At 38.2% G+C, this 19,759-nt stretch overlaps 1 protein-coding gene across 1 annotated transcript in view; it reads right to left on the bottom strand.

Moving 5' to 3' along the window:
* The window catches only part of SSH1 (slingshot protein phosphatase 1), a 219,927-nt gene that overhangs the window by 175,289 nt on the left and 24,879 nt on the right, over window positions 1–19,759 (bottom strand). Inside the window, exon 2 of the mRNA XM_053702141.1 lies at window positions 11,455–11,492. Coding sequence (XP_053558116.1) covers window positions 11,455–11,492 — 38 coding nt within the window. The remainder of the gene's footprint in view (window positions 1–11,454; window positions 11,493–19,759) is intronic.

Here is a 19,759-nt window from a genome sequence, read left to right as displayed (position 1 = left end):
CTTGCTTCTCACCTCAAAACCAAAACTATATATTATTTCTAATATTATAATTTTATTAAATAATGCTTGAGCGATAAACCTCTAGCGGTGAAAAACTGTCAAATGCAGAGGTGGCCTTCATTAGCATATGAACCTCCTAGATTTAGCTTTCAACTAAGAATACCAAAAGAACAAAGCAAAATTGGTGATAAAAGTAAATTGGAAGGGGGCGGAGCCGGGTGTCACCAAAGATGGCGGCGTAATTCCGAGCTCCGTTGATGGCTCAGTAACTAAGTCTAATTAACAGGGGACTGCTCTGCGCTAATGGGGGCAAAATGAAGAAATCGCCTCACTCAGAACTCAGGAACCGCTTTCGACAATTCAACAGGACAACGGAACGGCCGAAAGCTGACGCGGCAGTGATCCCAGGTGCGGCCTAGTCACGCTCAAAGCGCTCTACGCAGCTGGTAGCGGGGAACATATTTCGAGGCTCCGGAGGGCCGCAGCAAGAGCATCGGGACCCCTAACGCCCTCGGCAACCAGCGGTGAGTGCTGCATATCCTATCCCGATCAGATTGGGGGCATAAGTAAATAAGCCTACAGCAACTTGGGCGATAACCGGCCACTTTATATCCTTGACTGACTGTGGCAGCACTCAGCACACCACTTAGACTCCAGACAAACAGGGTATATATTTCTCCAGTACCCTTAAATAATAAAACACATCAGCCTTGGCAGCCCCTTCTGTGGGGGAAGGTACATTACAGTGCAAGCTCATGATTAATCTACAAATTGTCTCTTAATCCCTTGGCCCCTGCTCTTAAACAAGCAGCACACGTGGGATATTACAAGACAGCGCATATTATAAACAACGGCTGCCCTACACTCACTGGACTTAAACTTTAACATCTTTGCAATGGCATCTAGGCAAAAACCCAGACAGGAGAAGCCAAGTAAACCTCAATCTAGTAAGAATCACTCAGTCACATCATACTTCAGTGCAACTGAACAAACAGTACACAGTGATAGCTCACTGCCAGGGACAACTGAGTCTCAAAAAACACCAGCTTCAGAGGCGGAATCTGACACACAGGAATTAATACAAATCCCAGCAGACATCCTTTCATCCCTTCCATCTAAGCAAGACATTGCTGACATTGTCCGCGCAAGTGTTAGAGAAGAACTGGCAGATCTTAAGCAGGATGTGCACGCATTGGGGTTTAGAGTGGAAGCACTGGAGGATGGTAATGATTCAATGAGGGAAGAATTTAATCAATTACAGGCCCAATATGATAACCAACAAAAAGCTATGGAGCTGTTGTATGATAAAGTTGACGATCTGGAAAACAGAAGCAGACGGAAAAATTTACGCATTCGCGGGATTCCAGAATCTGTCCTCCCTAAGGATCTTCCCACCTTTCTCCCAGCCTTGTTCTCTCACTTAAAAGGGGATAAATCATCAGAAGCAATCCCATGGGACAGAGCACACAGGGCCTTGCGCCCGAAGCCACCACCTACGGCACCCCCTAGGGACATCATTATTAAGTTTAAAAACTTTAGAGACAAAGAAGAAATACTTGGACTTTCCAGGAAAAATCAACCGATTAGGTTTAGAGGGACTGTTCTGCAATTCTTCGCTGACCTCTCCCAACAGACCCTCCAACAAAGGAGGGAGTTTGGCCCTCTGACTCAACTCCTCCGCCTCAATAGAATCCCCTACAGGTGGGGATTTCCAACCCACATCATGGTAATCCATGAAGACAGAAGACACATCTGCAAAGATATCTCAGAAATAGAGGATTTTTGTAGGGCTCTTAATCTAGAGGCACCTACAATACCCCAAACATCAGAAGAGGCCTCATCTCAACAAGACCAAAGATCTCAATCTGCTTTTCAAAAATGGAGAACAGTCGGCAACCAACAGAAGAAAACGTCTCCCTCGTCACAAGTCCATACTCAAGATTCTGGAACCCAAGATAACTTGCAACCCAGATCTCCCAGGCCAAGGACTGGTCGGTAACTATTAAAATGTCTTTAATGTTTTTTCTCCCTTCTAGGAATTGGACTAAGTCTGGTAAACGATGCGGCCGCATCTATTTGTTTGTGGTCTATTGCTATTTTAGTTCATCACCTTTAAGATGTCTTTAACGCTTTTCATCTCCTCAGGGACATGGACTGGGACTGTTAAAAGATGCGGCCGCACTCCTTCATTTATCTATTTAGATGTTGTTGAATGCTATTTTAGATTAATATCTGAAATGAAAAAAAAAAATAAAAAAAATAAAAAGGGTTTACGGTTGAACACTCCCCTGTTTTTATTTTATACTCTACAGCTTTACTTATAAACAGTCCCCAATTTTGTTTCAAGTTATTGTATTCACATACTGAAGCTGTCATTAATCCCCTTAAAAGAAAGAAATATTTATTTTTCTCAGAATAGTGGTGGGGGGGGCGGGGATGGCCTAAATGGCTGTCCCTGCCCTCGGCATCATTACAGGTCATGGTTACCTGGCTCTGTTTTGTTATATTGTTTAAGTTGTTATTATTTTACAGTATATTGTTATGTTAGGCTTCATTCACGGCCTTTCTCATGCTCCACACAGGCAAATTGCATAGAGAATCACATTTTGACATGCACAGTATGACTACAGAAACTCGTAGAATAACTTTAATTACCCAAAATGTTAAGGGGTTCAACTCTCCTAGCAAGCGTTACAAAGCACTATCAGACCTATCTAAAAGGGGCGCTGACATTCTCTTCCTCCAAGAGACCCATTTTAAAAAACATAAAGAACCCACATACTTCGGGGCCCAATATACTCAACATTATCACAGCTCAGCGGGAGTTAAGAAAAGAGGAGTTAGTATTCTCATAAAGAAATCAGTTCCATTCACACTTCACAAAATAGACAGAGATACAGATGGTAGATTTATTGGGATTTCGGGACTACTGTATGGTAGAAAGGTATCACTTTTGAATGCTTATGCCCCAAACTCACAGCAACTGCCCTTCTTTAAATCATTATTTCGTAGATACCTGGATATGTCGCAAGGCACAGTGTTCCTGGGCGGTGACCTTAATTTTCCATTCGACCCAAAACTAGATTCCTCCAATCCTAACACCATGACCTCTCGGAGAACTACAAATTTTCTCTGGAGAGCCCTCAGAGACTACAACCTATATGATATATGGAGGTTTGCAAATCCAGACCGGAGAGACTACACTTTTTTCTCCCACCCAAACCTGTCATATAGCAGGATAGATTACCTACTGACAAACCAAGAAGGCCTCTCCCTAATAACAAAAAGTAGTATTACACCGTGCTCCTGGTCAGACCATTCGGCAGTGGAGGTTAGATTTAGGTGGCCAGATACATACCTTACTCCAAATAACTGGCGGCTTGATGACTCTTTACTTGGTAATTCCACAAATATAGAGAACCTAACTAAGATGTTAGCGGAATATTTTGAATTCAATACCAACTCGGTTACAGACCCATACACACTTTGGGAGGCACACAAATGCACCATTAGGGGAGAATTTATCAAGCTTAAATCACACATACAGAAAATAGCTAGACAGCTATACCATACACTAACCTCTAAATTGACTCAGATGGAATATGCCCACAAACAGGATCCCTCTAACTCCCAAATTCTAGCCGAGATCAAATCTCTCCGAATCCAACTGAATAATTTTCTATCAATAGAGCACCAAAAATCACGCATGAAAACTAGACAACTCTTCTTCTATGAAGGGAACAAAGCAGGCAAACTCTTGGCACGGGCACTTAAGAAAAGAAAGTTGAAATCATACATCCACGACATTAAACTACCTAACAACAAGACAGTTCAGACGACCCCTGAGATTTTGCAGCAATTCCATGAATACTACTCTAGGTTATACAACATTACCCCGCAGGGAAACAGAGATGTGACTGCCACCGCCCTATTAGATTACCTCCACACTAGCAATCTCCCTAAACTTACAGACGAACAAATTAACGATATCAATTCCCCGATAACTCCCTCAGAGGTAGCTGCAGCTATAAAAAAGTTAAATGCTGGGAAATGCCCGGGCCCAGACGGCCTCACGGCCAAATACTATCAAACTTTTCAGCCTATCCTTCTCCCCCATCTATTGCACTTGTTTAACCATACATCTGATCAAACTCCTTTCCCAGCATCTATGTTAGAAGCGTATATAACAGTTCTACCCAAACCAGGCAAACCCCCAAATAGCCCATCCAATTTTCGACCAATTTCCCTATTAAATGTTGATGCCAAGTTATACGCAAAGATTCTCGCATCCCGCATAAACAAAATCCTCCCATCCCTTATAAACATAAACCAAGCTGGATTTACACCAGGCCGTGAGGCCAGAGATAATACTACGAAAATAATCAATTTATTAGAATATGCATCCTCTCATAACATCCAATCGATATTCGCATCAATGGACGCAGAAAAAGCGTTCGACCGCCTTGAGTGGTCATTCCTCAGACACACGCTTACACAATTTGGCCTCCCCACCAAATTTATAGGGAAAATATTTGCTCTTTACAGCTGTCCCAGTGCTAAAATTGTACTAAATAATGCCCTATCGCCTCCAATCCCGATATTAAATGGGACCAGGCAGGGGTGCCCACTTTCACCCCTGCTTTTTGTGCTTGCAATGGAGGTTTTGGCCTCCAGAATCAGACAAAATGTTAACATTGAAGGCATACACATAGGCACAGAGCAATACAAAATCACCCTTTATGCAGACGACATTTTTTTAACGTTGTCATCCCCAAACAGGTCGATTAAATTTCTCATGAAAGAATTGTCTTTATATGGCCTACATTCCAACTTTAAAGTGAATGCAAGTAAATCCGAATTTCTGGGCTTAGGCCTTTCTCAAGCTGATATCGACCATATAACACAGTCCTATGAACTTAAGCACCAAAAAACATCTTTAAAATATCTGGGGGTATTTATTTCCGCCTCCCCTAATCACCTTCTCAAGCTTAATTACTCCTTACTTACTAACAATATACAACAGGAACTTCGCTCTTGGCAAGCTAAAAATATATCATGGGTGGGAAGGATAAATGCAGTTAAGATGTCTATTCTGCCAAAGATTTTGTATATCTTTCAAACCATTCCTATAAACATCTCAGAATCTCAGTTAGGCACACTTCAAAAAATGATCAACACATACATTTGGCAGAATAAAAGGCAGCGAATATCCGGGTCCACTATGTACCGCACAAGGGACAATGGAGGCTTGGGAGTACCGCAGCTGAAATATTATAGATGGGCTGTATTTCTCACTCGAATAGTAGACTGGTGCAGGAACTCCTCACACAAGGAGTGGGTTGTACTGGAACACACATTAGCTAATGTTCCACAGCTAGGGGGGTGTTGCTGGATTCCTTCTCGGAACCGGTCCCTGGGACACAATACTCCCAAAACCACATTTGAAACATATAAACTGTGGGATAAACATTTTACCAAAATTCTGAACATCTCCTCAAGTACTTCACCATTGACACCACTGATCAATAACCCCAGTTTACCAATAACATTGGCCTCAACTTCAAACCGATTTCTCACACTATCCGACATCCCCAAGTGCTATGACATCCTACAAAATAAGAAAATTAAACCTAGGTTGGAATTGTCGGACTGTTATGGGGGGATTTTCTGTCATTGGTTTAGATATCACCAAATCACACACTTCATCCTTAATCATAAAGATAGAGACAGTATACTTAGACCCCTAACACCTTTTGAAACACTCTGCCATATGAGCTCCTCTAGAAAGGGTACTCTATCTTTAACCTATAAATTACTTCTACAACACCACTCTAGGCATCTACCATCTTACACAAGCAAATGGGATTTGGAATTACAGGATCACCCTACACATGATGACTGGTTACACATCTTCCAAAATATAAATAGATATTCCTCATCAGTGCAAACGCAAGAGATGAATATTAAACTTCAATGCAGATGGTATCTCACACCAGTCAGATTATCCACGATATTTAAGAACACAACGACAGAGTGTTGGAGGAAATGCGGGGACCCAGGTACATTCATACACATATGGTGGGATTGCCCTCTTATTACTTCCTTCTGGGTTATTATAGTGGATGAAATCAAAAAAGTAATAGGAATTGCACTACCACTTCACCCAGTCGTACTCTTATTTAACAAATTCCCCAAGGTACGCTGTAAGCTCAGATTACATTTATTATACCTCATGGTCAACAGTGCAAAAAGACTAATACCAAAAAATTGGAAAAAAATTAGACCCCCTGACATAGTTGAATGGAGAGAAGTAGTTTCCTCAACAATACTCTTAGAAAGATACCACTTCGTTATCTCTAAAAGACTTGATGACTACTTATCTATCTCTTTTCTGTGGGAAGAATACTATGCACGCTTCAATACTAAGCATGCTAATAGCCTCGATACACAGCCGACTTGTTAAATTTTACAGAAAATTACGTTAATTGAATGGAGCTTATGATGAGAAAGTATTATTTTAATCATTGTTTCATTTGCTTGTTATTCACGTGAAAGTGGCCTGTGTTGTTTTGTTTTATTTTCCCAAATTATTGTTGTTGATGTAAAAACTGCCATACTATTCTCAATGATGTTGAATAGATACTTGTAATGTTTTGATTATCTCTCAATAAAAAATTTCAAAAAAAAAAAAAAAGTAAATTGGAAAGTTGTTTAAAATTATATGCCCTATTTGAATCATAAAAGTTTTTTTCGGACTTGACTGTCCCTTTAAACACACATACATACATATATATATATACATATATATATATATATATATATATTTATTAAGTAAAAAGAAAAACATTAAGCAATCAGATTCATTTTCAATAATTATCTCTGATATTTTACCTTTTCTCTTACTTTTGTAAAAATGTCTTAAAAAAAAATCCTTGAAAAAAATATACTTAAAAGATTATTCGAAACTACATTTTTTTATTTTTCTAAATAAAATAAAAAAACTAAAATGACATATCCCTAAATTCTGTAAAATAACTTTTTTTTGTTTCAAATTGATTTGGTGAACTCAATAAAAACTAGATATGTGCATTTGTGCACTTCGGGTACTAATGAATGAGGAAGATGGTGGCAGCACCTCGCATTCGGCTGTTTTCGGAGCCGGATTTAATCTTGTGCAAGTGCCACACACACACACACACTCTGAGATCTGGATTTGCACAGATGTCACCGTGCTGCACTTTCAGAAGAATAAATCCGACTCCAAAAAGAGCTGAATGCTGCTGCTGCTGGCGCAATCTTCTGCACATATCTAATAAAAACACAGTACAGCTGCTTATGATATTTCGCTGAGAACTACTAAAAACATTATATATATATATATATATACACACACACACACACACACATACATACACATACATACACATATTATACACACACACACACACATACATACACATACATACACATATTATACACACACACACACACACACATACACACTGATTGTCATTGACTCACCCATGTGTTCAGTTAGAAACCATTAGTGCATTGCTGCTCCTTCAACAAAGCATACCAAGAGAATTAAACAAATTAGATAATAGAAGTAAATTTTGTTTGAAAGTTGTTTAAAATTGTATTCTCTCTCTGAATCACAAAAGAAAAAAATTTGGGTTTCATGTCCCTTTAACCCCTTAGTGACCAGAGCATTTTTCAATTTTCTTACCCTTAAGAACCAGGGCTATTTTTACATTTCTGCAGTGTTTGTGTTTAGCTGTAATTTTCCTCTTACTCATTTACTGTACACACACATATTATATACTGTTTTTTTCTCCCCATTAAATGGACTCATATGATTTAATTTACTATAAAAATGTTTTATAAAATATGAGGAAAAAATGGAAAAAAACACACTTTTTCTAACTTTGACCCCCAAAATCTGTTACACTTCTACAACCACCAAAAATACCCAATGTTAACATGTTCTTTGCTTTTTTGAAATACCCAATGTTAACATGTTCTTTGCTTTTTTGAAATACCCAATGTTAACATGTTCTTTGCTTTTTTGAAATACCCAATGTTAACATGTTCTTTGCTTTTTTGAAATACCCAATGTTAACATGTTCTTTGCTATTTTGAAATACCCAATGTTAACATGTTCTTTGCTTTTTTGAAAGTTATACGGCAATAAATACAAGAAGCGAGCGTTACACTGTAACACTGATATCTGTCAGGAATCCCTGAATAACCCTTCACATGTATATTTTTTTTTTTTAGTAGACAACCCAAAGTACTGATCTAGGTCAATTTTGGTATATTTCATGCCACCATTTCACCACCAAATGCGATCAAATAAAAAAAAATCATTCACTTTTTCATTAACTTTTGCTTTCTCACTGAAATTATTTACAAACGGCTTCTGCAATTATGGCACAAACGGTTGTAAATGCTTCTCTGGGATCCCCTTTGTTCAAAAAGGGCGGACATATATGACTTTGGCATTACTTTTTGGTAATTAGGCCGCTGCACACCACACTTGTATTATGCCCAGCAGTGAAGGGGTTAATTAGGTAGCTTGACGGGTTAATTTTAGCTTTAGTGTAGAGATCAGCCTCCCACCTGACACATCCCACCCCCTGATCCCTCCCTGACCGCTCTCAAACAGGTATCTTCCATCCCCCACCGCACAATTGTCTGCCAGTACTAAAATAAAAGATATATATATATATATATATATATATATATATATATATATATATATATATATATATATATATATATATATATATATATATATATATATATAACCAAGGTGTATAGTATATGCACTCCCACCAACAAACTCCAACTTGCCAGGGTGCTAGGAGAAGGAATGCAGATTTTCAAAGAATAAAGCACTCGCTGGACTGTAGACATCAGTGACAAATCCAATCTTTATTGTGTGACGTTTCGGGACCAACAGCGTCCCTTTCTCTGACCAAGGAAGGGACGCTGTTGGTCCCGAAACGTCACACAATAAAGATTGGATTTGTCACTGATGTCTACAGTCCAGCAAGTGCTTTATTCTTTGAAAATCTATATATACACCCTTAGCCCCCAACCTACCTGATCCCCCCCCCCAAACAGCTCTCTAACCCACCCCCCTCTACCTATTTGCCGCCATCTTAGGTACTGGCAGCTGTCTGCCAGTACTCAGTTTGCAAAAAAATAATAATTAGGTTTTAGTTTTTTATATAAAAATTCATTTTTCTGCAGTGTAGCTGCCCCCCCTCAATAGCCTCCCCTTCCCCTTTTCCCCAAGTCTTATCGTCCCTCCCTCCCCTTCCCATTGCAATGAATATAGACTAAGTAGCACACATGCTCCTGCCCCCCCCCTCGTGCGCTCCCGACACCATCCCGGCAATACTTGAACCGAATCCACCTGAGAAGGAACTGCTCCAGCGATGGGCCACCCACCCGTAAACCAACGATCGGCACCATCTCTGGTCGATGCAGAAAGTGGCTCTCTCTGCATCGGATGCTTAAAAAAGGTTATTGCAGGATGCCTCAATATCGAGGCATCACTGCAATAACCTAAAAGCGTCTGGAAGTGATCACGATCGCTCCAGGGCTTCAAACCCCTGAGGACGTGCCAGGCACATCCTTGGTCATTAACTGACACTTTTTGTAGGACGTGCCTGGCACGTCCTTGGTCGTTAAGGGGTTAATGATTTTGTTAGCATTCTTAGCTTCACCGTGAAACAAACCAGAAGTCAACTGTTTTTTTATGATCTCCATTAAGCATAAAAATGCTGCCCACTTCTGGGTCTCTTACACAATACATTTCTATCCAGTCCTTTTTACATCATTCATCAAGCATAAGGGAGACCATGGTTAGAAAGGATTTAGAAGTCAGACATTGTGAATCGCATTTGCACATCTTTACCCCTAATCCCTAGCTGCAGAAGAAATAAATTATACTTGGAAATTCTATGAGAACGTCTGATTTATGTAGATGTGTCAATGTTCTACACAATAAACTAGACTTGTGCAGCACTAAATAACTTGTTTCGGATGAATAATTTGGAACGGATATTCTGAAAAATTCATTTTTAGAATATTTGTGTGCTGCACTATTTATCATGCGGTTTGTTTAAAATCGGAATAGAACATAAAGCGAGGCAGTGGGATCTATAAAGAAGAAGAGGATTAGCGCAGCTCCCCAGCACACTGCAGGTAAGAAATTCACCTAATTTAAAGAATAACTAATATATTCATGAATTATATTTGGTATTCTTTAAATTAGTTATTGCATTGATTTTGTTTAAATGGAACAAATATCTGCATTTTCGTAACAAAATGGATGCACATCCCTACAATAAAAGCTTACCCCATAAACTGTAGGGCTGTTTTTAGCCATCAATATAACTAGTACTTGACCCTTATTTACACTCCTATTAGTTTAAAATGATTGGAAACTTTAATGAATTAAAGCCCAGAATCAACAAATAATCTTAAAAACAGGGGCACTTTAATTCATTAAACTTTACAATGAAGCTTCTTCTTTAAAATACTTACCATTGCGTTATGGTAAACATACCGCTGATCCTCTGCCCGCATCTCCTACTGAGGAGAGGAACGCCGCATTCGTCATCGATATGCTAAATACAGTAGGAGATGCGGGCGGAGGATCTGTGTTATGTTTATGCTCCTGTTTGTAAGATTTTTTTTTTTTTAAATACTGGACTTTAATTCATTAAAGTTTACAATCACTTTAATAAAATACAAATGCTTTGATGTATTGGATGCAAAAAATGTAACTTAAAAATCGCACATCAAACATCAGTACATAACTGCCCCCATGTGGTTAAACTTGTAACTGCATCTGCGCAACAAATAAAAAAAAGGAAACAAAAAAAACAATGCTTACAAACTATGTTTGTTTTTAAAAAGAACTCTGAGAAGTCTAAAGTACTGTATTGACAACAAACCAACATGTCATGTAATATTTTGACTGGAAAAACAAAAAATCTAAATGCAGGTTTTTAAGAATTTGCTGCTGTATCCTTGTGACCAGGATTTATCTAGTGGGGAGGCTGAGAGGTCCCTGTCTGTCTATATAGCACCTGGCTGTGCTTTTGTTTTGTGAGTATATTTGTATATATGTGGCACCACATAGTGTCATCCAATTAGGCAATCAAAGATGTCAGTGGGACCTACTCACAGGGAGCAGTCTGAGCTAGATTTGGGACATTTTCTCTTAGCTAGATGTGTTTTATGACCTTTTTTTTTTACTGCAGCAAAGAGGGTGAGAGCATCCAAAGTTGGTTCTATTTTAGTACCTTGTAATATTTTTTACTACTTACTGATGTTCATGATTAAATACTGATCTACCATATCAATGATACAAATACACACATTTTTTTGTAAATGTCCTTTTTCTGCACAGGCGAGTAAATAACTATATTGACTTACCTAATGTTTGGCTTCCGATCTTCTTCATTCCCAAATTCCTGTAGCAAAGAAAAAGATTACAGTTAGTTGAAAGAAGACAGGTTTAAGGAGTTCAACGTATACAGATCCTACCTGATTCACAATAAAGAAGCTGACAGTTAAACTTACATTAATACAATTAGAAAACTTACCCATTTAACACAAGCAATCATACCCATGAAGTCTGTTTGTAGCCAGTAATGCTTAATCCGTTCTGAAATCTATCTAAGCCTGGTATTGGCATTCACTACCTCCTTAGGCAAGGAGTTTCACAATTTGGTTGCTCTTACAGTAAAAACATGTTTACCTTGCTGGAGATTTAATCTCCTTTCCTCAAGCCTTAAAGGGTTACCTCATCACAATTACCTTGGAATAAACAGAGCTTCCACAAACTCTGTATATGAGCCATGAATATTTTTATATAATCATATCACCTCTAGAGAAAACATACCCAGTTTGGCTAACCTCTCCTCATAGTTTAAATAATCTATTCCCTTTATTAGTTTTGTGGCCCTATTCTGAACTTTTCTAATTTTGCAATGTCCTTTTTTTAAATTGGTACCCAGAACTGCACTCCATACTTAGGGTACATCTTACCAGGGATTGATATAGCTACATAATTATGCTTTCCTCCCTTGCATATCTGCATCTAATGCATGCTCATATCTTATCCGTCTTAGAAGCCCACTTTTTCTTAGCTTGTTTTCTATAAGTACACTGAAATTCTTTCATCCTCTATTTTGCAAACGCTAGTCTTATTTAAATAATAGGTAGCCTGCATGTTTTACTTCCAAAATGCAGAGCCTTACCAAATCTCTATTGCTATTTACCAGCCCATTCTTCCATTTTCTGTAATAATCTCTTAAATGCTACATTCTTATTGCAATCAAATAAACCAGTTTAAAGAGACATTGTACACTAGATTTTTATTAGCATAAATGTTTTGTTCGATGATCCATTTATATAGCCCATCTGGAAGTATTTTTAAAGGAATGTAAAGTTTTCCTTATTTTTTATATTAACATTGTGATGTTTTTCAGACTCCTAACCAAGCCCCATAGTGTCAGATGTATACGTGCGTTTACAGCCTACTGCTGGCTCCTTTTTATGTTATCTGTCTTTTCATATGCAGGGAATTGAGGGAGGGGGGAGTGTCTGCTATTGCTGTTTTTCCAGCCCCTTTCACTGGGTGTCCCAGTCAACCTCATCAACAGTGCTAAACTGGGAGCTTCTAAGTTTTTTTTTTTTTTTAAAGGTTTTATACTGAATGTTTAGATCCGTATCTGTGCATATTCTTCTTTATATTAGTGCCTAGTACATAGTTATATGAAAATTGGTGTGCATTGGGGGACGGAGCCAGCAGTTCATGAGAGCAGATGTGTTCTGGTCGAGCTCTGTGAAACTTATCTTATAAAATCTTTTTTTTATTTATTTTTTTAACACCATTCTTAGGCATAGCTTCACATACTGGCAAACTAAAGTAGATCGCAATATTGCCTGGTCATATTTTAACAAAGATCGCTCCGGAGAAGGTTTAAGGCATTGCGGCCTAGAGAAAGACTGTGGTGGCTGCCGGAACCATAGCTAACAAATATATGGTCTATGGCGATACTACAAGGCCGAGGGCAGACTATACAATTACACAGCCGCAACTAGTCTTTGACAAGACCAGTTCCTGGGGCTAGACTGCCGCACCTACCGTTTATTGTGGAACACATAATAAGCTCAATCAGCGACTATAGAAAATACAATGAATGCCATATTTGTGGCTATAGAGAAGCTTCTATCGGACCACTTTAACAGACTGGAGAGACGCATTAAGAGAACTCTCCATGAACACTACCATCCGGATGGAACACACGTAGCAAATCACGATTCTATAGAGGAAGGCTGCTACTTAACTACGACTATCACTAACCCTGCAACAGTCAGAGAGGTTCAGCAGAATGCTAAGGAGAACGAGCGCAATGAGCAAGCTCCAACTATACCAAGCAACCATTTATCCAGGACAACTAGAGCTCCATACATGCTAGGAACTGTTCAGCAAGTAGTTCCTTTCGAGACCGTGAGAAGACTGAATTGGCGGAAAATCAAGCGGCTTAAGGGTAAAATGGGACACTTGAGACCGCACATCCATTTATGTAAGCGGAAGCAATATGCACCTCACCTGCGATTTACTGCACATTTCTATACAGATAGAGGCCAACGGCCAACACTAAGAGAGAAAGGTTTGACATGAACACATACTTCGGTAAATGTGAAATCAGGTGTGGGTTAAGTTTGTGGCCCATAGGAGAGATTACAGCTACTTTCTCAAGTAGCTTTTGCCCTGATTCTTTGCCTAGAAGCTTGCATCCCCAATAGCTTTAATTATTTCTCTATCCTGACAATATTATACAGGTGGACTTGTAGTATGGACGCTCCGTAAACGTACTACACCCCTCCTTCTAACAGTGTTTGTTTCTTTCAATCCTTGCTTCATTATATATAAAAGTTGCATCTATAAAGAATATTATGAATACTTTCTTTTTTTACTATGGATCTACATGCTTTTTTTAAGTCTTTAGCCTACATGTGTGTATTATACTCTAAACTACACATTTTCCTCTTAGCATTGTCTAAATATTGATGTGGAGGAACCAAAGCACGAGTAATGTTTATATTCTAGCTATTTCCATAGGATAATGCTCCCCCTACTTACTGAATATCCATTTTTTTGCAATGAAAGTTTTCCTGTTTTGAGTTATAATGCCTTAGCTACTACCGATATATATTGTGATGCAAACCTCCTAAAGACCAGTGGTCTGCTGTCAGCAGCCGAGACAGCAGTTCATGTTTGGTAAGATAGTTCCAGTTTCAATAAATATAGAGAGCATAGACTTAGGACATTCAGACAGGCATAATGCAGGTTTTGATATTTTATTGTTTTCCTACGTTAAACATATCATACAAATAAGATATCATACTTAGGAGTGAAGGAGTAGTACGCACTAAATCTATCTGTTAAGTCTGCCATAGGCTGTTACCCTGTTAGCTTTCTTCTTATCAGACTCCTTGTTTACTGAGCTATTACAGGATAAGCTGGTGCATTGTATTTAAAGTAGTTCCCAGCTTAATCACTTGTAGTGAAAGTTTTAAGGTCTACACATTATATATCCAATGTATTTTCTTAATTTAAGTTGTTAAACCTGTTTTACATTACAGAACATGCTAACCTGAGTACCTTTGAAAAGTAGAAATTCTGAGATTCATAACAGTTCTGTTTTGAAGGTCAATTTTACTATTTTTGCTCACCATAGCTAGTAGAAAGCTAGTACTTCTATGCTCATATCTGTTTATGACCTGCTCTGGAAATCACAACTCAAGTCAATTACCAGTAGTAACCTCTCATTTACAACATGTGTATGTAAGGAGAATAGTTTATGCAGTACAGTGCATGTATTTAATCTATTGATCATAGCCCACTTATGAATAATTCTTGCTACAGACAGGTAATTATTACCCCTATAACTAGGAACTCTTAAGTAGAATAAGCACATTTTTTCTAAAATAAGCCAGGGAAGTCATCTATACTATTTTCCTTGTATTCTGTTCAGCAGCACATGTACTATATACTATTTGCTTTCCTTATACTAGGATGTAACTGATTTATATTACCATCTATACTCTCCACAATAACCCATACAGGTCATGGCTATTTAATATTAAGTTTAGCACTTATGTCAACTAGCTATTTCTTTTATGCCCCCCACACTAATATACTCTGGCATTTTTTAATTGTGATAAGAGTATTACTTTGCGGTTTCTCTCACAAATAACACAATTGCAATCATATTTTCTATACTAAATGTAAAGATAGGTATCCCTACATTTTGTAGCTAAGTTAGATACACCTTCTTATACATACAAAACTAATAGTACAAAATTAAGTTTACTTATATCTTGCGATTATCTAAGACTTAGATATACCTGTCTTTATATATTTTTATTGCCTTACCTATAATACTTGATCATCTCATTACTAGGGTATCATAATAAAAATAAAATGAGGTCCTTGCAAGAAATTCAACGTAACCATCAACACATCAGCATACCTACCACTACTTTAAACGCTTTACAGGCTAAGGAGGTCTATAAGTATCCTCACAAAATTTTTTGGAAGGTTCAAAATTTGCAAGCATACTAATCAAAAAAGGGAGACACAGGTCAAATTAAATTTTCATGATTCAGATACAGCATGCAATTTTAACCCCTTAATGACCACAATGTACCCTGTATGTCACTGGTCGTTAAAGGTTTTTTCAGGACATAATAGCACAAGTCTAGCAAGAACACGCTATTAATGCACTCCCTCCAGCAGGCTTTGTGGAATTGAGCAGTCTCAACGCTGGTCGCAAGACCGCGCTATAAAACAATCAAGTCCCAAAAAAAGGCCAGTGACATACAGGGTACGTCGCTGGTCCTTAAGGGGTTAAACAACTTTCCAATTTACTTCCATTAAATAAAATGTGCACAATCTTTTATATTTACACTTTTTGAGTCACCAGCTCCTACTGAGCATGTGCAAGAATAAGTGTGTATGCGTTTGTGATTGGCTGATTGCTATCACATGGTACAGGGGGAGTGGAAATATACATAGCTTTGAAATTTGTTAGAAAAAAAAAATCTACTACTTATTTGAAGTTCAGACTAAGGGGGGGTAGTTATCAAGCCGTCAACCTCAAATACGCTGGAATTCCGCAACGTATTTGTGGCGAGGCTGATTCGCCTTAGTTATCAAGCCCTAGATACCGGCAAAAGTAGAATTTAGTGACGTAAGCATCGATCCGCCGGACTCAGTCCAACACAGATCGATTCTTACGTCACTCCAGATGTTCCGAACACAAGTTCGGCACAATCTGACTACTTTTGCTAGTTATCAAAAAACTAGCAGGTACGCTCGGCACTTTTCCGGCCCAGCGTACCTGGTTTTCAAACCGCCGCCCTGGAGGCAGCGGATCCCATAGGAATCAATGGGAGTCTGACCATAGCGAAAGTTCATGTTCGCTGCTGCCAGACATCCCATTGATTCCTATGGGAGCTGTCTACACCTAACACCCTAACATGTACCCCGAGTCTAAACACCCCTAATCTGTCCCCCCTACACCGCCGCAACTAAATAAATGTATTACCCCCTAAACCGCCGCTCCCAGAGCCCACCGCCACTCTAATAAACTCATTAACCCCTAAACCGCCGCTCCTGGAGCCCACCGCAAGCTATAATAAATATGTTAACCCCAAAACCGCCGCTCCCGGTCCCTGCCGCAACTATAATATATGTATTAACCCCTAAACCGCCGCTCCCAGACCCCGCTGCCACCTACATGATACCTATTAACCCTTATCCTGCCCCCCCTATACCGTCACTCTCTATAATAAAGTTATTAACCCCTATCCTGCCGATCCCGGACCTCGCCGCAACTAAATAGTTTAACCCCTAAACCACCGCTCCCGGACCCCGCCGCAACCTATATTAAACTTATTAACCCCTAATCTGCCCCCCCCCACACCATCGCCACCTATAATAAATTTATTAACCCCCATCCTGCCCCCCCTACACCGCCGCCACTGTAATAAAATTATTAACCCCTAAACCTAAGTCTAACCCTAACACCCCCCTAACTTAAATATTAATTAAATAAATCTAAATAATATTTCTCTTATTAAATAACTTAATCCTATTTAAAACTAAATACTTACCTTTAAAATAAACCCTAATATAGCTACAATATAAATAATAATTATATTGTAGCTATCTTAGGATTTATTTTTATTTTACAGGCAAATTTCAATTTATTTTAACTAGGTACAATAGCTATTAAATAGTTATTAACTATTTAATAGCTACCTAGTTAAAATAAAGAGAAATTTACCTGTAAAATAAAAACTAACCTAAGTTACAATTACACCTAACACTACACTATACTTAAATAAATTATTCCAATTTAAAACTAAATACTTACCTGTAAAATAAACCCTAAGATAGCTACAATGTAATTAATAATTACATTGTAGCTATTTTAGGATTTATATTTATTTTACAGGTAACTTGGTATTTATTTTAGCTAGTTAGAATAGTTATTAAATAATTATTAACTATTTAATAACTAACTAAAAGAAATACAAAATTACCTGTAAAATAAATCCTAACCTAAGTTACAATTAAACCTAACACTACACTATCATTACATTAATTAAATAAATTAGCTACAAATAACTACAATTAAATTAAATTAACTAAAGTACAAAAAATAAAAAAGCTAAGTTACAAAAAAATAAAAAAAAATAAGTTACAAACATTTAAAACATATTACAACAATTTTAAGCTACTTACACCTAATCTAAGCCCCCTAATAAAATAACAAAGCCCCCCAAAATAAAAAAATGCCCTACCCTATTCTAAATTTAAAAAGTTCAAAGCTCTTTTACCTTACCAGCCCTTAAAAGGGCCTTTTTGCGGGGCATGCCCCAAAGAATTCAGCTCTTTTGCCTGTAAAAGAAAAATACAACCCCCCCAACATTAAAACCCACCACCCACATACCCCTAATCTAACCCAAACCCCCCTTAAATAAACCTAACACTACTCCCCTGAAGATCATCCTACCTTGAGTCGTCTTCAGCCAGCCAACCATCGATGGAACCGAAGAGGTGATCCGGAGCGGCAGAAGTCATCATCCAAGGGGCGCTGAAGAAATCTTCCATCCGATGAAGTCATCATCCAGGCGGCGCTGAAGAAGTCTTCCATCCGGGCGATGTCATCTTCCAAGCGGCGTCTTCAAACTTCATCCATCCGGAGCGGAGCCATCTTCAGACGAGCTGACGCGGAGCCATCCTCTTCTTCCCGACGACTACCGACGAATGGATATTCCTTTAAGGGATGTCATCCAAGATGGCGTCCCTTCAATTCCGATTGGCTGATAGGATTCTATCAGCCAATCAGAATTAAGGTAGGAAAAATCTGATTGGCTGATTGAATCAGCCAATCAGATTGAAGTTCAATCCGATTGGCTGATCCAATCAGCCAATCAGATTGAGCTCGCATTCTATTGGCTGATCGGAACAGCCAATAGAATGCAAGCTCAATCTGATTGGCTGATTGGATCAGCCAATCGGATTGAACTTCAATCTGATTGGCTGATTGAATCAGCCAATCAGATTTTTCCTACCTTAATTCTGATTGGCAGATAGAATCCTATCAGCCAATCAGAATTGAAGGGACGCCATCTTGGATATTTCAAGTAGAAATATTTTTAAACATTTTACAGCTAAATTTGAGTAGTTTCTTGTGCATTCAAGAATCAGAATGATCTTGCTATTATGAGTTTCAGACAATTGGCCTAATTGGAGAGATTATGGATCCATTTATCTGTGAACTGGAAAAGTATTACTTTTTAAACTTCAAAACTGCAAATCTGAAGTTGAGAGATATTGAAATTATGGACCAAAGCTATTCTGATTTTTATTTTTTCCTCTTTGACCTGTCTTTTGTTTGCTTTATGGATTTTGTGCACTATAAATGTTTAAAGCTACATACAATCCAAATGTTTTGTGTCATAATTTAGATAGAACATACAATTTTAAACAACTTTATACTTTACTTCTATTATCATTTTGTCTTTGTTTTATTGTTATCCTTTTGTTGAAAAGCAGAAAAGCAAGGTCAGGAGTGTGCACATGTCTGCAGCACATATAGCAGCAATTTTGCAACAATGTTATACATTAGCAAGAGCACTAGATGGCAGCACAATTTCCTGTCATGTAGTGCTCCAGACACGTGCACGCTAGCTATCTAGATATCTCTTCAACCAAAAAATAACACATGAGAATGATGCAAATGATTCAGAAGTAAACTGGAAACTTTATTTTAAATTGTATTCTCTGAATCATGAAAGAAAAAAAATTGGGTTTCATGTTCCTTTAAAAAGGGACAGTGTACTCCTGAATGTTTATTGTTTAAAAAGATAATCCCTTTTTCACCCAATCACCAGCAGCAATCACATGACCCTGCCAACCACTAGCAGAATATAAAACTTGGGATCTGCAGTGCTTTTGACTTCCGAATGTAACTTTACCTATGTTTTCTAATCCTGGGATTGACAAAGTCAGGTGTTTAAAAAAAAACAAACTTAGCCCTGCTCTTGAGGGTGGTGATATGCAGGGCTGAGTTGATACTCAAAAATGTATTGTGTTCAATCTAAAATATAATATTTTTTTTTATTATTTATTTATTTTTAAATAATTTTTATT

This window comes from Bombina bombina, chromosome 2 (genome assembly GCF_027579735.1).
Source record: "Bombina bombina isolate aBomBom1 chromosome 2, aBomBom1.pri, whole genome shotgun sequence".
Taxonomy (NCBI): Eukaryota; Metazoa; Chordata; class Amphibia; order Anura; family Bombinatoridae; genus Bombina; species Bombina bombina.
This window is presented reverse-complemented; position numbering and strand designations above follow the sequence as displayed.